The sequence below is a fragment of the Phyllostomus discolor genome, chromosome 3 (assembly GCF_004126475.2).
Source record: "Phyllostomus discolor isolate MPI-MPIP mPhyDis1 chromosome 3, mPhyDis1.pri.v3, whole genome shotgun sequence".
NCBI lineage: Eukaryota > Metazoa > Chordata > Mammalia > Chiroptera > Phyllostomidae > Phyllostomus > Phyllostomus discolor.
The window spans coordinates 46,106,221-46,123,187 of NC_040905.2; the positions used below are offsets into that span (position 1 = coordinate 46,106,221).

Sequence of the window (16,967 nt, forward strand, 5' to 3'; positions counted from 1 at the left end):
CAAAAAAAATCTCATTAATGAAATTCAAGAAAAGGGAGAAAACTTATGCAAAAAGATAGTTCCATCAAGAGTGAAGAACAATACAACATGTAATTTCAGTAAACTCTGACATTAGGCTTACCTTTTGGACAAATCTATGAGTCCCCACAGAAGAAAAGGCATCTCCAGATGGCATGGATGTAGGCCAATGTAACCTGACCTTCTCGCTCTGTGACTAAGAAAACATAATGTTAAAATGCAAGGGTTTTAAAGGGTATTTTGCAGCTAAAGAATGGTTAATATAAACTAAACCTGGAACTATCAACATTTAATTATTGAACACTTTGGTACTTATGTGGTAGGCAGTCAGACAACACAAGCAAAGCAAGGACCAATGGCCAAGTACAGAAGGTCAGCAGGGCTGAAAGCCACAGGTGCCTAGCAATGTGTAGAAGTGGAAAAACAGGGACCTCACCCCCAGGGTAACCTTTCCTCCCCTAGCATATCGGAAGTCATGCAGTTTACACCCCCTTAGTGAGGGGATGAACAAGGGGGCAGGAGAATAGCCTTATACGACTCCCATATAAGCCCTTGCATGATCACTAGCTTAAGCATTAAGCCCCCAGGACAACGAAGTTCTGACCTGCATCAAATAATCTGAGGAACAAATCCTTGGGTCTGTTGACCACAGAGACAGAGTTTTAGTCAAAGTAGGGATAACATCTAGTCTTAGTTGTGTTTCAGCTTTGGTCCCAGAAAAGTAGGAAAACCAGACAAGTGACACATGGCTGACCAGCCGCACTGACTAATGATGACCCCCTGCCCAGGTGCACCAATCAGTAGAATCCATGACCCTGAAAACCTGATGAATATTCTATTAGAATCCTCCCTCTGAGGTTCCCCCCCTCCGGATGGAGAACCCAGAAGGGCTCTGTATGGATCACACCAGTGCCTTCCCCCTAGACTCAATTTCCTTGCCTCTCTTTCCTCAGCTCTAAGAGTCCTTCTTTTGCCTCTGTGATTTGTTTCCTGAGCCTATTTCTTCAACCACTCACTTCTTCCAACTCTGTGACTTTCTACATAAACTCCTGCTTGTGTTTGAGTCTTGACTCTAAATTCTTTCTCAGTCAGAACTCAAATACCAAGGTCCAGTCTGATTCTGAGGTCTAAATGAGCATCCCAAATTAGAGCTCATTTAGAAACTGAAAATTCCCACTGAGTGCTCTGTAGCATCTTTTAGGTAGAAAAAATGAACAATAAGCTTTATAAATTAATGTGACATGAATTTTTACCACTGATTTCTTAAAAATATAATGAAAAACGAATGTGAAAAGCAATCACTATTGCAGGTGATTTACCCTCAGGCAGATGGACCACTAACGGGCATAATGGCCATGACTGCCTATGCAACGACAGGAAATGAACATACCAGCTTTTTTATGCAAGCAAATCTGTGGTATAAAACCAATATATAGGTATCATTTATTTTCAAGATGCTTCGAGTCCTGGGACAAATAACTAAAATTCATCCTTAGGTACCATCTAGCGGTAGTACATGGTAACTGCACTGTAGCAGAATTGCAGGAAATGATCAAATTAATCTTTAAAGGATTTAAGAAATGCTTGCCTTCCACTCCCACAGAACAATCTGGATATAACTTCTGTGAATCTAATGATGATAAATCACTGAGCAAACTTAAAAGTGAGTAAGCAATTGAAGGTGAAGGCAGTGAAAGCATTAGAGGAGATAATAAAAAACGAATGGTACTAACAGAAGAAAAATACATTCTTGGTCATTTTCCTTTTGAATTTATATGGCACTTGGTAAAAAGAAATTCAAACAGGTTGTTTTACTCAGAGTAAATATATACTTGATATTAATAGGATGATGATAAAGTTGGAACTTTAAGAGGAATAGGCAGAATATTTTCATTGGTTTTTATATTGTTTGGAAATTAATGTATGAAGGAAATAACTTATAAAGATTCTTCTATATTTGTGACTAAATGCAGACACTTCATTTTCTAGGTTGTGACAGTTTCATGGTTTTTAAATTCTATTTATATAAAACAATATTCTAGTGTTAGAAGTTTTAATAACAGATATACCTGTTCTTCTATTTTATCTTGTCTGTCAAGAGCAGCTTCAACCGCATCGAAGAACTCTTCTTCATTAATCAGACTGTTTGGACCTTCCTATTTGAATACACAGAAAAAAACCTAAACAGTTGATTGTAGAAAAATGTAAAACACTGATAATCCTGGCATTAACTCTAGGGGAAAGCTGAAAAGTGACCCAACAAACATTTATGAACCAGTCAGTACACTTGGTAATATTATATAAAAGATGAGTAACATATGCTCTGTTCAGAATCCTGAGTATAACAATTCATTCACTCAGTACTTGTATACTTACTGCTTATCGGCCAATACTGTGTTAGGGCAATAATCTAGACCATGGGTGTCAAACTCATTTTCACTGGGGGCTGCATCAGCCTCGAAGTTGAAATTCCTAAGGAGTTGAAATTACATTCGGCTCTTTGAAGGCAACTGAGAGGCTGATGTCGCCCCCGGTGAAAATGAGTTTGATACCCTTGATCTACAGCATGGGTTTGGTGAATTATGGCTTACAGGTCAAATGCAGTCCACTGTCTACTTTTGTATAATGGTTCAGCTAAGAATTTCATGTTTTAAATGGTTGGAAAAAAAAAGAGTAACATTTCATGACATGTGGGAATTACATAAAATGAAAACAAAGTTTTATCGGACTACAATCTTGCTCATTCATATGTATTGTCTACACCTGCTGTCATGGTACAGCGAGAGTTGAGTACTTGTAACTTGAATACTTGACAACAGAAACCATATAAAATTGCAGAAAGGTAAGTAAAAAGTTGCAGTCTATAGGCAATGAGAAATACAGACAGGAGTTCTGAGAGGGATCTTCCTAAGCAATGACAATTATTTCACAGAGAAAGAAAAGTTGAGCTGAAATCCTGGTTAGATGCAGAGCAGTGGTTCTTAATCAACTGGGAACTTGTTAAAATGAAAATTCCCAGGGCCCCATACACAGAAATTACTTCTCAGAAGGTCTTGGGTGGAGTCAGGAATATGCACGTTAATAAGTCCTCCAAGTAATTCTCATTCAAGTATAATCTCAGCTGTGTTAGAAAATAAAAATACAGGACTTCTGGCAAGATGGAGGCATAGGTGGACGCACCGTACCTCCATGCACAACCAATATTAGAACAACAACAATTTAGAGCCAGAATAACACCCAGAACTGACAGAGAATTTATCTGAATGGAAGTCGGACAGCCAAGAAGTTGAAGTAGACCCATTCATCCAGACTGATAGGAGGGGAGTTGAAGAGGAGTGGGTGTGGGCTGAGGCGTGCAGAGATCCGGGAGAACTGAATGCATAAGGCACTGGAAGCGCGTAAGCCTTCGGGGATGTGCAAGGTTGCAGCGGTGGGCCCTGAGTATGCAAGCAGCGCCTGGCGGACCCGGTGAGGCAGTATTGTGGACCAGGTCAGAGCACGCAACCCAAGATCCCAAACAAGGGACTGAGATCCCTGGAGAACGGAACTACCGCCATTGTTCCCTCCCACCCCCGCCCCCACATACAACGTCACAATCTAGCGACTGGGGTGCCCAGCCCCGGGGAACACCTAAGGCTCCACCCCTCACCATAACAGGAGCGACCAGACTGAAGGGGGAAAAAAAAAAAAAAAAAAAAAAGGAGAGAGAGAGAGACATGTCTCTAACAGAAGAACAGATCAGTCCCCCAGGACTCATCCTTTTGAGCGACCAAGAAATAGCCAATCTATCAGATGCACAGTTCAAAACACCGGTGATCAGGAAGCTCACAAAATTGGTTGATTTTGGGCGCAAATTAGAGGAAAAAATGCAGGTTATCATAAAAGAGATGAAGGAAGATGCACGGAGAGCCAATAGTGAAAGGAAGGAATCTGAGTCTCAAAACAATACAGTGGACCAGAAGGAAGATAGAATCAACCAAACAGGAAAGAATGGAGAAATAAGAATTCAAAAAAACCGAGGAGAAGCTTAGGAACCTCCAGGACATCTTTAAATGTTCCAACATCTGAATTATAGGGGTACCAGAATGGGAAGGGGAAAAGCAACAAATTGAGCACATATTTGAACAAATAATAAAGAAGAACTTCCCCATTCTGGCAAAGGAAATAAGCTTCCAGGAAATCCAGGAAGCTCAGAGAGCCCCAAAGAAGTTGGACCCAAGAAAAAACACACCAAGGCACATCATAATTACATAAGCCAAGGTAAAAATGAAGGAGAGAATCCTAGAAGCAGCAAGAGATAAGGGGACAGTAACTTACAAAGGAGTTCCCATCAGACTGTCAGCTGATTTCTCCAAAGAGACCTTCCAGGCAAGAAGGGGCTGGTAAGAAATATTCCAAGTCATGAAAGACAAGGACCTACATCCCAGATTGCTCTATCCAGCAAAGCTCTCATTTAGAATGGAAGGGAAGATAAAGTGCTTCTCAGATAAGGTCAAGTTAAAGGAGTTCATCATCACCAAGACCTTATTTTATGAAATGTTAAAGGGACTTATCTAAGAAAAGAAGATAAAGAAAAAACATGTATAGTAAAAGGATAGCAAACTCACAATTACTAACAACCACACCTAAAGCAAAACCAAAAGAAACTAAGTAAACAACTAGAACAGGAACAGAACCACAGAAATGGAGATCACATGGAGGGTTAGCAACAGGGGAGTGGGAGGAGGAGAGAGGGGGGAAAGGTACAGAGAATAAGTGGCATAGATTGTAGGTTAAAAATAGATAGGGGGAGAGTAAGAATAGTATGGGAAATGTAGAAGCTAAAGAACTTCTAAGTATGACACATGGACATAACTAAAGGGGGGGATATGGGTGGGAGAGGGTGTACAGGGTGGAGGGGAGTGCAGGGGAGAAAATGGGACAACTGTAATAGCATAATCAATAAAATATATTTAAAAAAAGAAAATAAAAATATAAAGAATAGCAGCAAAATGGAAATAAGCAAGGTGTGTTCCTGCTACTGGGAAATAATCAGTGGACTGTAAGATGAATAATGGTGTTACATTAGGGCAAAAGTGAAGGCTAAAGAAGTGGGCTTAGGTATAAGTTTTCTTAAATTTTTAAATGTACAAATACGGCATATGAATGATTGCTGGTCTGCCTACAATCTTCCCAGTTAGACTGATAACTCCAAGTCATCACTACTCCATGAAAAAATCTAGCAACATGATCCCATCCCTGCCACAAATTGGGGCCACAGAGGAAGGGGGGAGGAACTATGGTATAATGTGCCAGTCATCTGGAAAAGGCATGTGAGAAATCTTGATTCAATGCAATTTTTCTTTCAGTGTTATGAGGACTCCCTCACAACCCATTTGAAAAGAAAAAAAATGCACAAAAACTTTTTATACATACATATAGGATAGTGTGTATCTCAATGAATTATCATTAAGTGAATATAAACATCTAATGATCAGCTGGATCATGAAACAAGAACAGTAACAATATTCCAGAGGCTATGATGCAGGATTCCCTGTATAAAGTTAAAACATTTCTAAGAGACTCAAATGATAGCAGCATCACTTTGGTCTTTGTTGATATGAGAAAAATACAAAATAACCCAAATCTCTGAACACTAATATATTTCCTAGTGACTAAACTCTATTGATCATAACCACATCTACACTTTTAAAAGTAATTGTATAAAATGTCCTTTACTAAAAAACTTAAAAAAAGAATCCCTTCTATCTTCTCACGTTTACCAAGGAAAAGAGCTATTTATTACTAAATCTATGGGACACTCCAGTCTTGATTTTACATGCCCTATTAGCAGCATTTCCAATGACTCTCTTTGAGGAGATCTCTGCCCTTGCATTCCTCAGTTCCCAGTTCCCTGGCACTGAGCACCCTTTTCTGGGCTCCTGGGCAGGCTCTTCCTTCTCTATGCATTCCTTAAACATGGGCATTCCTTTGGGTTCCATACTTCTCTCCCTACAACATTCTTATTCATTTCTAAGACTTCAGTCACCATCTGCTGATTTCCCAAATTCACAGCCTGTCCATCCCTTTCCTAAGTGTAAGATAAGATCTTCACATCTAATAATATAAGACCTCCTCAGATAAGTATCTCAACTCATATGCAACATGTCTAAAAACTGTTCTTCCCTCACTTCTGGCCAAGATGGAGGCATAGGTAGACACACTGTGCCTCCTCGCACAACCAAGATAGGGACAACAACAATTTAGAAACAGAGTAACAACCAGAACTGACAGAAAACTGAACTGTATGTAAGTCAGACAACCAAGAATTCACCCAGGTCTATTTTAACACATTCATCCAGACTGGCAGGAGGGGCGGAGTCGGGCAGCTGGGCAGAGGGGTTGCGGCACAAAGAGCGTTGGGATTGGGTGAGTAAGACCATAGCAGGCAGACCCTGGGTGTGCAAGTGGTGGATGGCAGACCTCGGCTCAGGGGTGGCAACTGGCAGACCCAGTGAGGTGGCGATTGTGAAGCATGGCACTGTGCACAACCTAGGATCCCAGTGTGGGGAAATAGAGCCTCAAAACCTGATTGAAAACACCTGTGGGGGTGGAGGCAGCAGCGGGAGAGACTCCCAGACTCACAGGAGAGTTTGTTGGAGAGTCCCACAGGGCCCTAGAATGTACACAAACTCACCCACCCAGGAATCAGTACCTGAAGGGCCCACTTTGCTTTTGGTAACAGAGGAAGTGACTGAAAGCTGTCAGAAAATGGAGCAAGCACCACTGTTCCCTCTCAGGCCCCTCCCCAACATACAGCGTCACCACGAAGCAACATTGGTTACCCCGCCCTAGTGAATACCTACGGCTCCCTGCCCCTTACTATGTAACAGGCATGTGAGACAAAAAAAAAAAAAAAAAAAAGAGGAAAAAAACAAGGCCCAAATGAAAGAACAGATTCAAGTTCCAGAAAACATACAACTAAGCAACGAAGACAGAGCCAACCTATCAGATGAACAGTTCAAAACACTGACTCTTTTTCTCCCTCCTTCCCTTCTGTCTAAAAAGAAATTAAATAAAATCTTTAAAAAAAATCCCAAAACTTTGTGTTAAGTCTAAAAAACACGGGCCTTATACTGTTCTTTTGTATTATTTCATAGTAACTATTAGTTATCAAGAAATCAGTATCTTTCTCACAGGTGGACACAGGTAACCAGGTTCTTGGTGATTGGGACAAAGAATTAAACTGAACACACAGAGTTTATAGCAGAGAACACAGGAGCAGACCAACTCCAAACAGATTGACCTCATGGGCTACAGGGATTCTATTCTTATAGGGTAGATCTTTCCTGGCTAGTTTTGGAGTGCTTTTACTGTGCATATGCAAGTAGTTGTATTACTTTAAAGCTACTGTGCATGTGGTCTCCCACGGTTTCCCCTGATTGTTCACTGGAGAAGGGTCGTACAATATTACCAAATGTACTCCCCCCTTTTCCTGGGGTCTCCTGTACTAGGTTCTCCTTGCCTGCTGCCAGGGAATTATAGCTCTCCATGTCAGAGATTGGTGAAAAGGAGAGGAATTGTTTATTCAAAAGTTATACAGAGTTAAGAGTAACAACGTAATGTTTTCACTAAAATCCCAAAGTCCCTTAAAACACCCACAAACACACACAGTCCTTCCTTTCCCCCTTTGCCTGGTCCGGGGGTACCGTATCTCAGAAAAAGAAATAGAAGTCCATGCTCAGGTAGTCTCTAGCTCTTCCCAGTAATCCATGCTCAGCTGGCAGGCCTCCCTTGGTTCCCAGCACCACCAGCTGTGTCACTGGCAGCTCCAGTTCTTAATCCAAAACCACATGGCACCTTCTCATGGCCCACCAGCAAGAGTCCTTTCACCCCTTTCCTTCCTGCAGTGTCCCTCTTGCATTCTTCCAAGCTGCTAAGAGAGAGCTCTGCATTCCACCTTCCTAAGCTGCATGGCAAAGGGCAACCAAAGCCGCATGGTTCTCCCCTGCCAAAGCTGCATGGTTCTTCTCTGCTAAAGCCACATTGTGATTCTTGTCATGGCTGCTGCACTGGGTTTAAATCCCAGTGTCAATTTTCCTCTGCAGCCCCACTTCCGACTCCTCCCACAATCGGCTACAGTTGCCAGCATTACTGTATTTTTCCAGCTTTTCTCAACTGCCACAGTAAGTCTGGGCAGGCATGGCCCTGTGGTGTGGAACCAACCATCTCCAAGCTCTTATGCAGGCTCTGTAATCAGGGGGAATTGCCTCCTAGTTACATCCTGGGTGAAAGTCACTCCCTTCTCCCTGGCTTAAGGCATGGCCACAGCTATTTAACATATCTATGAAACCAGTTAAAGGTTATAGATATGTTAAATGACCGTTCTAGAGGTTACCTGCAAAACTGTTGCTATGTAAAACAACTCTCAGTAGCCCTGCTTCATGTGTCCCATCCCCCAGTTCAGACTTGTGGGGGTGAAGACATCCCATATTTTTAATATTTCCTAGACATCCTGAATTCTGGACCCCATTAAACATCCTTCTTTTGGGCTCCCCCGCCGGCTACACCCTCTTACATCTTAAAATATTGTATTTTACAAAGAGGCAAAGTTCTTTGTCAACTGCATTTCAATCAAGTCTATAATCATATTTTAAATTTGGTCATTTATAAACAGTCACTGTTTAACTCTAATGTATTTGCAAATGTATCTTTGGATAGGTTCATGAAAAAGACTCTGACTTACTCTAAAATACAGATATCTAAGTAGGTCATATCTTTAAAGTAAACGAAAATTTATAGAACCTTAAGGAATAACTGGATTCATGGAAATAACTAGCAAATAAGACAAATAAAACTGGTTATATGGGAGTAAAAATAATTGTTATTCTTATGATTTTGTTCCAAATATGGCTAATTTTAATTTTTTTTGTTTTCCAGATATAAGGAAACTTGTTTTTTTCCTAGAACAATTTGTATGTTATACCCTCATAAACAACACTGAAACATTTACATTTTCTCCCTCCCTAATCCCTCTAGAATTTGGCAGCTGTTAATAAGTATTATTTTCATGGCAATATGTTTGTTTACATGAATCCAGTAAGAGTCTATTCTGTTTATAATAGCACCAGTTTCCAAATGTGGTGTTATTAACCAAGTCTTTGTCTGGAACGTCATGATCAAAAGAGTCATGACTGAACTCTGGATGTCGCCAGAGAACCTTAAGGAATTAAGACTGACTTTTGAAGCCAGTAACAGCCCCTTGGAGAAATGGCCTGACACTTTGCCTGGTCATGTCGTTCATGGCAGCCTTTCCAGGTAAGGAATGAAGGTTGCTTTCCTGTGTTGAGGTCCGTCCTGCCTAGTCTCAGGAAACTGTAACCGCCCGTGGCTAAGGCTGAATAAGAGAACTCCGAACCAGGAGACACTAAGGAGACAAAACTTATTTCCCTGGCATGAACGCTGCCTGTTCTGTGCCAGCCCCCAATGCTTGATCAGTTAGCCAATGACGGGTAAGATTTCCCATGGAGGGAATCACCAAAGACAGGCATGATCACGTGGAGGCCTTAGGGAAGGGCTTGGGGGGCTGTGGAAATGAAGAGGTGATCGACATTGACCCCTGCCCCCCTCGGCTTCATCAAAGCCTGAGTCCTTATTCTTGGTTGTGAGAAATCCAAGTCTCCCAGGCTGCCTTTGCCTCCTCTGCCCGACTCAGGCCTGTGGAAATAACAGGGATGGTGCAGTCCAGACCAGAGTCGGAGGACGTCCAAGGTAATCAGGCCTGAGACATAGAATATGAAAGATCCTGTAAGATCTGCTTGCTGGAGGATGCTCTTTAATTAGAATATGAAGGCACAGGCAGGAAACGAAACTAGCCTTTTAGGTCCTGTTGTCTTTTTAAATGATAAAACCCCAAAATCTCAGAATCCCAGTGGGAGATCTGCCACTCCCTTTCAAAGTTAACTGCTTGTTTTAACTTCCTTAACTGTATCGGTATTTTGAATGAAAGCCTGCTTGGGCGGGAGAAGGAGGCGCTCTCCACTAGAAAGAGTGGCCGTTTCGTATCTATTTCTCCACAGGACTCGGTTGTCCGTGTGTATGTTTTTCTCGTGTTTCGACAAGCATCTGCAGCGATGTATACCGCTGGCTCGGTATCCGTCTCATTCCTAAAATATGTCAAGGGATGAACCTCAAGACATTTTGGGGACCTCAAGAACTTGAGGAATCCACTAAACTTATTGGTATTACAGGCAAAGCCAGATGGCAACTGTGTCACTTGGCTTCTTTGCCCTGAGAAACTGACTAAAGTGCTATTTGAAGGATCCTTGTAAAATGCCAGCAAAGCAGCTGTGCAAGTGCCTATGACCAATTACTGTTCTTGTTGTGTTCATGCAAATAATCAGGGCAAATTGAAACTGGACTTATGTGCAGTCTCTTTAATAAAATGAGGGTAATCTTAGGGAGAGAAACTGTGTTTCAATGGAAATCACCATGTCCAATTGTCAACCACAAACTGATTAAATCCTAGTTTTTCTAGTTTTCTACCAAGCTAACGTTTCATATTTTCTTTTATCCTTTGACTTGAAATTATTGAAAACTACTAATGCAGTGTTAGCCACACAGAATTTACCTACTACTCCACCTCTCCCTTTTGGGATTTTAAGGTCAGTATCTGGTCCTGGTTTTCTTGGCTAACTCTCTTCCAAGGACCTATAGCAGACTTTTTCTTTATTCTTGTTTTTAGGCTGTATCTCCTCAAATATCTCATATCCTTCATTCAATGGAACATCTAGACTCTGGGAGATTCCCTCCACAAATGGCCTCCAGTCACAGCTCTAGCTTTTCCAGCTATGGAAATCCCACCCTCTTCCCCTTAATGAGCCATACCCAGACCCACGGGCAAGGAAAAACTCTACAGCCCTAGACTGCCTGAAGCAGTTACAGAACAGACCTTCGTCCCTACTCACCAAAACCAAAACTAGTCCAGGTCAGTAAGAATAAGTCCATCTTAAAGAGGGGGGAATGAAAGGGTAAAGCCAGAGGCACTTGCTGTTGTGGTATCATTCTCTGAGCAGTACTGTGACCTTGTTGAACAAGACTCCAATTTTACTCTTCTGAGTTGTCCCCAGGACTGGAAAATACCAGAAGCAAGAACAGAACTAACTGCTCCCTGCAGCCACAGGCAGAAGGTAACACTGGAACAAACTGTAGCCTCTGCTACAATGCCCCAACAGCCCAGGGGCCACACAACAAGCCTCTACACTTTTTAAATCCAGTTAGAATCCAATAGAAGTTCAAAGCTACCACCCCTCAATGCTGGTGTACTGCTACACACCATACCCCTTTCTTTCTTGGAAAGTGAATAAAAGCTTTATTCTCTATTCTTTATGCTCTTTGTGAATTCTTTCACAGCCTGAGTCACTGACTACCCTTACAACTTTTAGGTGGCAAAACCAACAATCAAAAGACCTTTTAAAAATTACAGAAGGAAGAAAATAACTGAAAAATGAAAAGCCAACCCCACACATCTAAATCAATAGGAAAAAAGTCTTAATAAAAAATGTCAAGGGACGTGGACAAGTGAGTCTTTAAAGAAGGGAATGACCAAAAAACATTTTTGTAACAGAGCCCAAATCAGTTACATTAAAAAATAAAGCAATTTTCTTTATTTGAATCTAGTAAACACAAGGCCTCCCTTTACTCTGCCTGCTCTTAACCCCTGAAAGAAACCTGTGTTCACAGAAGTGAAAAAACAAGTATGTAAACTCTACTTATATATTATTGGTAAGAAGTAAATTGGTGCCACATAGTGTTAAATTTTTAAAACTGGGCTTTTTAAGTATTTTCTATAATCTTCCTATAATAAGTATCTATTTTATTTATAATATGAAAAACTAAGGTAATTTTTAAAAGTTGGTAATTCTACTCAAACAAACCTAAAATGGCAAAACAATCTGCTTAGCTTTAGAATAAAACTTAAAATTGTAATAGCTTGTATTTCAGTAATCTGGTTTAAAACCCCAGAGAATAGCTAATTGCATAATTTTTATACACCTAGAAGGAATAAATTGACAGCCTAATAATTTAAAAATATTACTGCTCAAGTCTCATCACTATGGATTTTAGCTGGAAATAAATTCCAACATAAAAAATATTCAGTCAATAGTAACTTTTTTCCCCTTTCTAGAATAAAAATAGCAAGAAAGTTTTCTTCTATTTTCTTAAATATAATCTATTTTATCATCCTATTTCAATGATACTCCTTACTACTCCATTAAAAAAATGCCTCATTTCAGGAATATCAACAATATTAATGACAATTACCAGATATATTTCTTTATATGTTTTTTCTCTAAAATTGTGTGATGAAAAAATAGCTCATAAAATTTTAATTTGTGTGTGTGTGCATATGGAAAGAAAACTTTATTAAATGCTTACCAGAAAAACAAGAGGAAAGAAGTCGGTTGTACACAATGTCAAACATAAAGGCAAGGCAATTAGAACAGTTCATGCTCTGCTATGGATAAGACCTCACAATATATTGCACAAACAGAAATCTTTTGTCCGTATAAAGTATTCAGCTTTTTCCTCCAAAGGTTGCTTTTGTTTAAAAGAGTTACAAGATAACATTACAAATTATGGTCCTTACAGGGGAGATAAAATCTTGTTCTATAAAGTGAACTGGCCAAATAACCTTTTAAGGCCTATGCTAAACTTTACAGGCAATACCAAAATATCAATTTCAGAGTAAGCCTAGCATTTATATATCAAATATACATTTAATTTAAAAAAATCAAAGAAGTATATATTTAGAATCTTTAAAGCTTACAAAAGTATTACTTAAAATTTAATCATTTGTAATAGGTATGCCTATGTGTTCTTCTTTCTAAAATCAAAATATAACTAAATTCATACCTCATAATCTGGTCCTCCAAAGTGGGATTTTTTCTTAAGTTCTGTCATGGCATTTTTGTAAGCTTCCTCTATTCTTCTTCTTTTCTCAATTTCCTATTTGAAAAAAAAAAGAAAGTGACATGTTTATCATTTAAAGTGGGAATTTTCTTTGCATTTCACTGAAATGTTATGACTTAGCCAAAAAATAACTTCGCTCCTATGAAAAATGAGTATTTTTCTGGGCTACATATTATTTACAAGCTACCATTTAAATCACCACTAAAATCACCTGATAGGTAGGTTATGTATTTAAATGGATTAAATAACTGCCAAAGTATCTATGTGTTAAAAAAGATAAATTATCACCAGAGGAATGCCTCCAATATATTCACATGCCTGTTTCCCAAAAAATAAAACCAACATTTACTTTGGTATAAAGAAAAAACAAACAAGTAAGTAATGGATGCCAAGAAGAAAATAACCCAATCAAGGAGAATCAATGAATGCCAAAAATATATTCTAGGAAAGAAACTAATACCGATAGGCAGCCTGTCCGGGCTGCTGGGAGTGTGCTGCTGGGGGAGGCGAACAGAAGGGGTCGCCACAGGGACAGAGGTAGGCCATGGGAATGGGAGCTGGGATCCAGTAGTGCACAGAGCCACACACCTAGTCTGTGACGAAGGTCGGAGGTTCGAGGACTGACAGCATCAAGCAGGTCAAAAGAATGCCTTCATTAACCACCCATGGCAATGGCAAGCACAGTGAGTTTTCAGCACAGCACCAGGATGCACTTCAATGGGCTTGTGAGGCCACATTGCCCAGGTAAACAAACATGTCCTTGCAGACACCCTGTTCCTCCCACTGAAGCAGCCCTGGACATTGCCTGAGAGGCTATGTGGGATTTGCAGGGTTCCTTTGTCTGTGGGTGTGCGCAACTTGCCACATGCAGGGACTAGGGCATGGGAGGCACAGAGCTGATAGAGCGCCATGGGAATCTCCCCCATTAGTCATGATGGTGGCAGAGGGAGGCTCTTACACTGAGCATGTAAAAGGCTAACAAGATAACTGGATAAGGGGAAAACCTCTTGCCCCTGTCCTTCAGGTACCAGATTGGGGGTGGGACCAGGGAAGGCAGGTACTTGTACCACAGAAGTCAAGATGGCAGCATGGAGAGGTGCTGGACCAAAGAGGCCTAAGTCTAGCCTGGGGAAAGAAAGAATTGGTTGGGAGGTGGACCCACCCAAAGTGTGTGAAAGTTTGGAAATTTAATTGGTCATTCTGAGAAAGCACTTGGCTTGTCCCACACCCAAAACAAATACAGTCCCAGGGGAACTAAGAAATGCTCTCTAGCTCATTACTCACTGCTTGGGACCTGCACTCAAGAGGGTGCACTGCCCTGTCCTCTCCATGGGCCAAGTGGCCTTAGCAGCTGCATGGCTCATGGCCTCCAGGGGGGAGTCTCTCTCTCACCAACCTGGTGAAGCATTCACCCATGTGTTTGCACACTCTCCTGTGCAGGAGCACCCAACTTTGCGGCCCTGGGAGCTGCATGAACATGGCTATGCTAGCTCTACACAGAGCCTCCACGAGGGAGCTTAGGGTTGGATAGCAGCTGGAAACAAGCTAATCTAACTAGATGACTGCTGCCTGTGGGCTCCAAAGGTTGGTACTTTTAAATGGAACAGAAACTGTGGGCACTGCCTTTTATTTTGGTGTTGCTGAGGTCGGCTGGGCTTTGTCTGGGTTTTGCAGAGGAGGTGAGCTATGAGACAGGAAGAATCCCATTCTCCAAGATTGTGCAACATAGGAATAAAACCCCTTTTCTTTTGCTTCAGCACCTACTTTGAGTTTGGCTTTTGTGGCAGCAGGCAGGCGAACTCCCCATTTTGTGGTTGGTAACAACATTTCTTGTACCCTCCCACTGTTGGTTAAAACTATTGTAGAGCTGAAAAAGAGCTTACATTTTTACCTAAACACTCTCCTTTTATAGATACTGTCTATAGCTCTAAGAAGTTAAAAGACCCAAGGTCAGCACTTAAAAGAAAAAAGCTAGCCCTGGCACCAATCTCACACTAATTTCAACAATGGGCTGCACTGTGTCAAATTTGATACTGAAGTCTGACAAGCTTTTAAAGAACTAATGCCTTTAGTCAAATGCCTTACCTCCAATACTCAAGGGCTAAAAAGTCCATACCGAACTCACACAAGCTAACTACTTCCAAATACTCTCTTTGAAATAAAACTATTAGTTCATTAATCCAAAGATTAAGTGCTTATTGTATACTCAAGAGGAAATGGGACTAAAAATCCACCAGAATGGATAAAAATTTAAGAATATCCACAAAAAAATGACAGTATTAAGTATTGACAAGGGTGAAAAGCAACTGGAATTCTCATCTATTGCTGGTGAAAGTTTATTTACTTAAGATTTTATTTATTTTTAGAAAGGGGAAGGGAGGGAGAGAAACATCAATGTATGGTTGCCTCTTGTGCGGCCCCTACTAGGGACCTGGCCCACAACTCAGGCATGTGCCCTGACTGGGAATCCAATCAGCGACCCTTTGGTTCACAGGCTGGAGTTCAATCCACTGAGCCACACCAGCCAGGGCTATTGCTGGTAGGAGTTTAAACTGATATAACCACTTCATTCATTCATTCATCCATCCATTCATTCATTCACTTTTAATCCTCACCCAAGAATATACTTTTTACTGATTTTAGAGAGAGAAACACTGATGTGAGAAACATCAGTCAGTTGGTTGCCTCCCATACACACCCCAGTCAGGGATCAAACCCACAACCTAGGTATGTGTCCTGACCAGGAATCGAACCAGCAACTTTCTTCAGTACACCAAATGATGCTCCAACCAACTAAGCAACCCGGCTAAGGTGAAACTGATGTAACTACTTTAGAAAACTTTCTCCAATATCCACTAAAGCTAAGCACATACCCCATGAATCAACAATTGTACTCCTAGGTGTGAGGTCTATGCAGAAAATGTCCAGCTATTATTAATTTAATGAAAACAGTCTGCACATTGATGTAACCCAGCAGGCCAAGGAGAGTGGACTGAAATGAGCATGCATGCATAATGATGGCTTCACCATACTAGTCAGTAGGGGCTGCAGACCTGTTGAGTGAGCATGTGTACTGTGTGGCTGTCGCATTCAAAATGAACGAAGAGAGCAATGAATCTGCATCAAATTTTATGTTAAGCCTGAACATTCCACCAAGGAAAATATTCTGATGATTCAGAAGGCTTTCAAGGATGATGCAATGAATACAACGCAAATAGAAGTGTGGTACAAATTCTTCCAAGATGGTTAAGAATCTGTTGAAAGTGATCTGTGTTCTGGAAGGCCTGCAACAAGCAGAGCACCTGAGAATGTTAATGTGTATGGGCTGCAATCAACAAAGATTAGCAACCAGCAGTGTGAGAACTAGAAGCTGATCTGGGGATTCCACAAACTACTGTGTCCAAGATTCTGATGCAGGATCTTGGCATGAAGTATGTTGTGGTAAAATTTGTTCCATAGCTTCTGCTACCAGAACAGAAGGAACATCATGATGCAGTTGCTAATGACTTGATTTAAACTGCTACCAATGAACCAGATTTCCTCAAGAAAGTCATAACTTTGGAGAGGACTGAAGTGTCACTTATGTACAATGTATTTGTATATTCTTCAGTAAATGTCTCTATTTTTCATATTACATGGCTGGATACTCTCTGGACAGATCTCATACCCAAGAAAAATGAGTGCATATGTCCACCATATGTACAAGAATGTTCACAACAGCTTTATTCACAATAGCCAAAATATGAAAACCAAAATGTCCATCAACAGGAAAAACAAATAAACTGAAGTCAGACAATGAATATTGATCATACACTGAAATATTACACAGCACTAAAAAGGAATAAATTACCACTAAATCTAAGAACATGAATAAATCTCACAGTCAATATTGGCCGGGGAGAGGGGGGAACAGACACACGAATGTTTATTGTATGATTCCATTTATATGATGTCCAAGAACAAACAAAAACAATCTATGATTATGTAAGTTAGAGCCT

At 40.7% G+C, this 16,967-nt stretch overlaps 1 protein-coding gene across 3 annotated transcripts in view; it reads right to left on the reverse strand.

Moving 5' to 3' along the window:
* The window catches only part of CERT1 (ceramide transporter 1), a 115,306-nt gene that overhangs the window by 21,497 nt on the left and 76,842 nt on the right, over nt 1–16,967 (reverse strand). For all 3 annotated transcript variants that reach the window (XM_036020431.1, XM_036020430.1, XM_028508356.2), the window contains exons 8-10: nt 12,913–13,005; nt 2,088–2,174; nt 122–214 (exon numbers count right to left, since the gene is read on the reverse strand). In XM_036020431.1, coding sequence (XP_035876324.1) covers nt 122–214; nt 2,088–2,174; nt 12,913–13,005 — 273 coding nt within the window. The remainder of the gene's footprint in view (nt 1–121; nt 215–2,087; nt 2,175–12,912; nt 13,006–16,967) is intronic.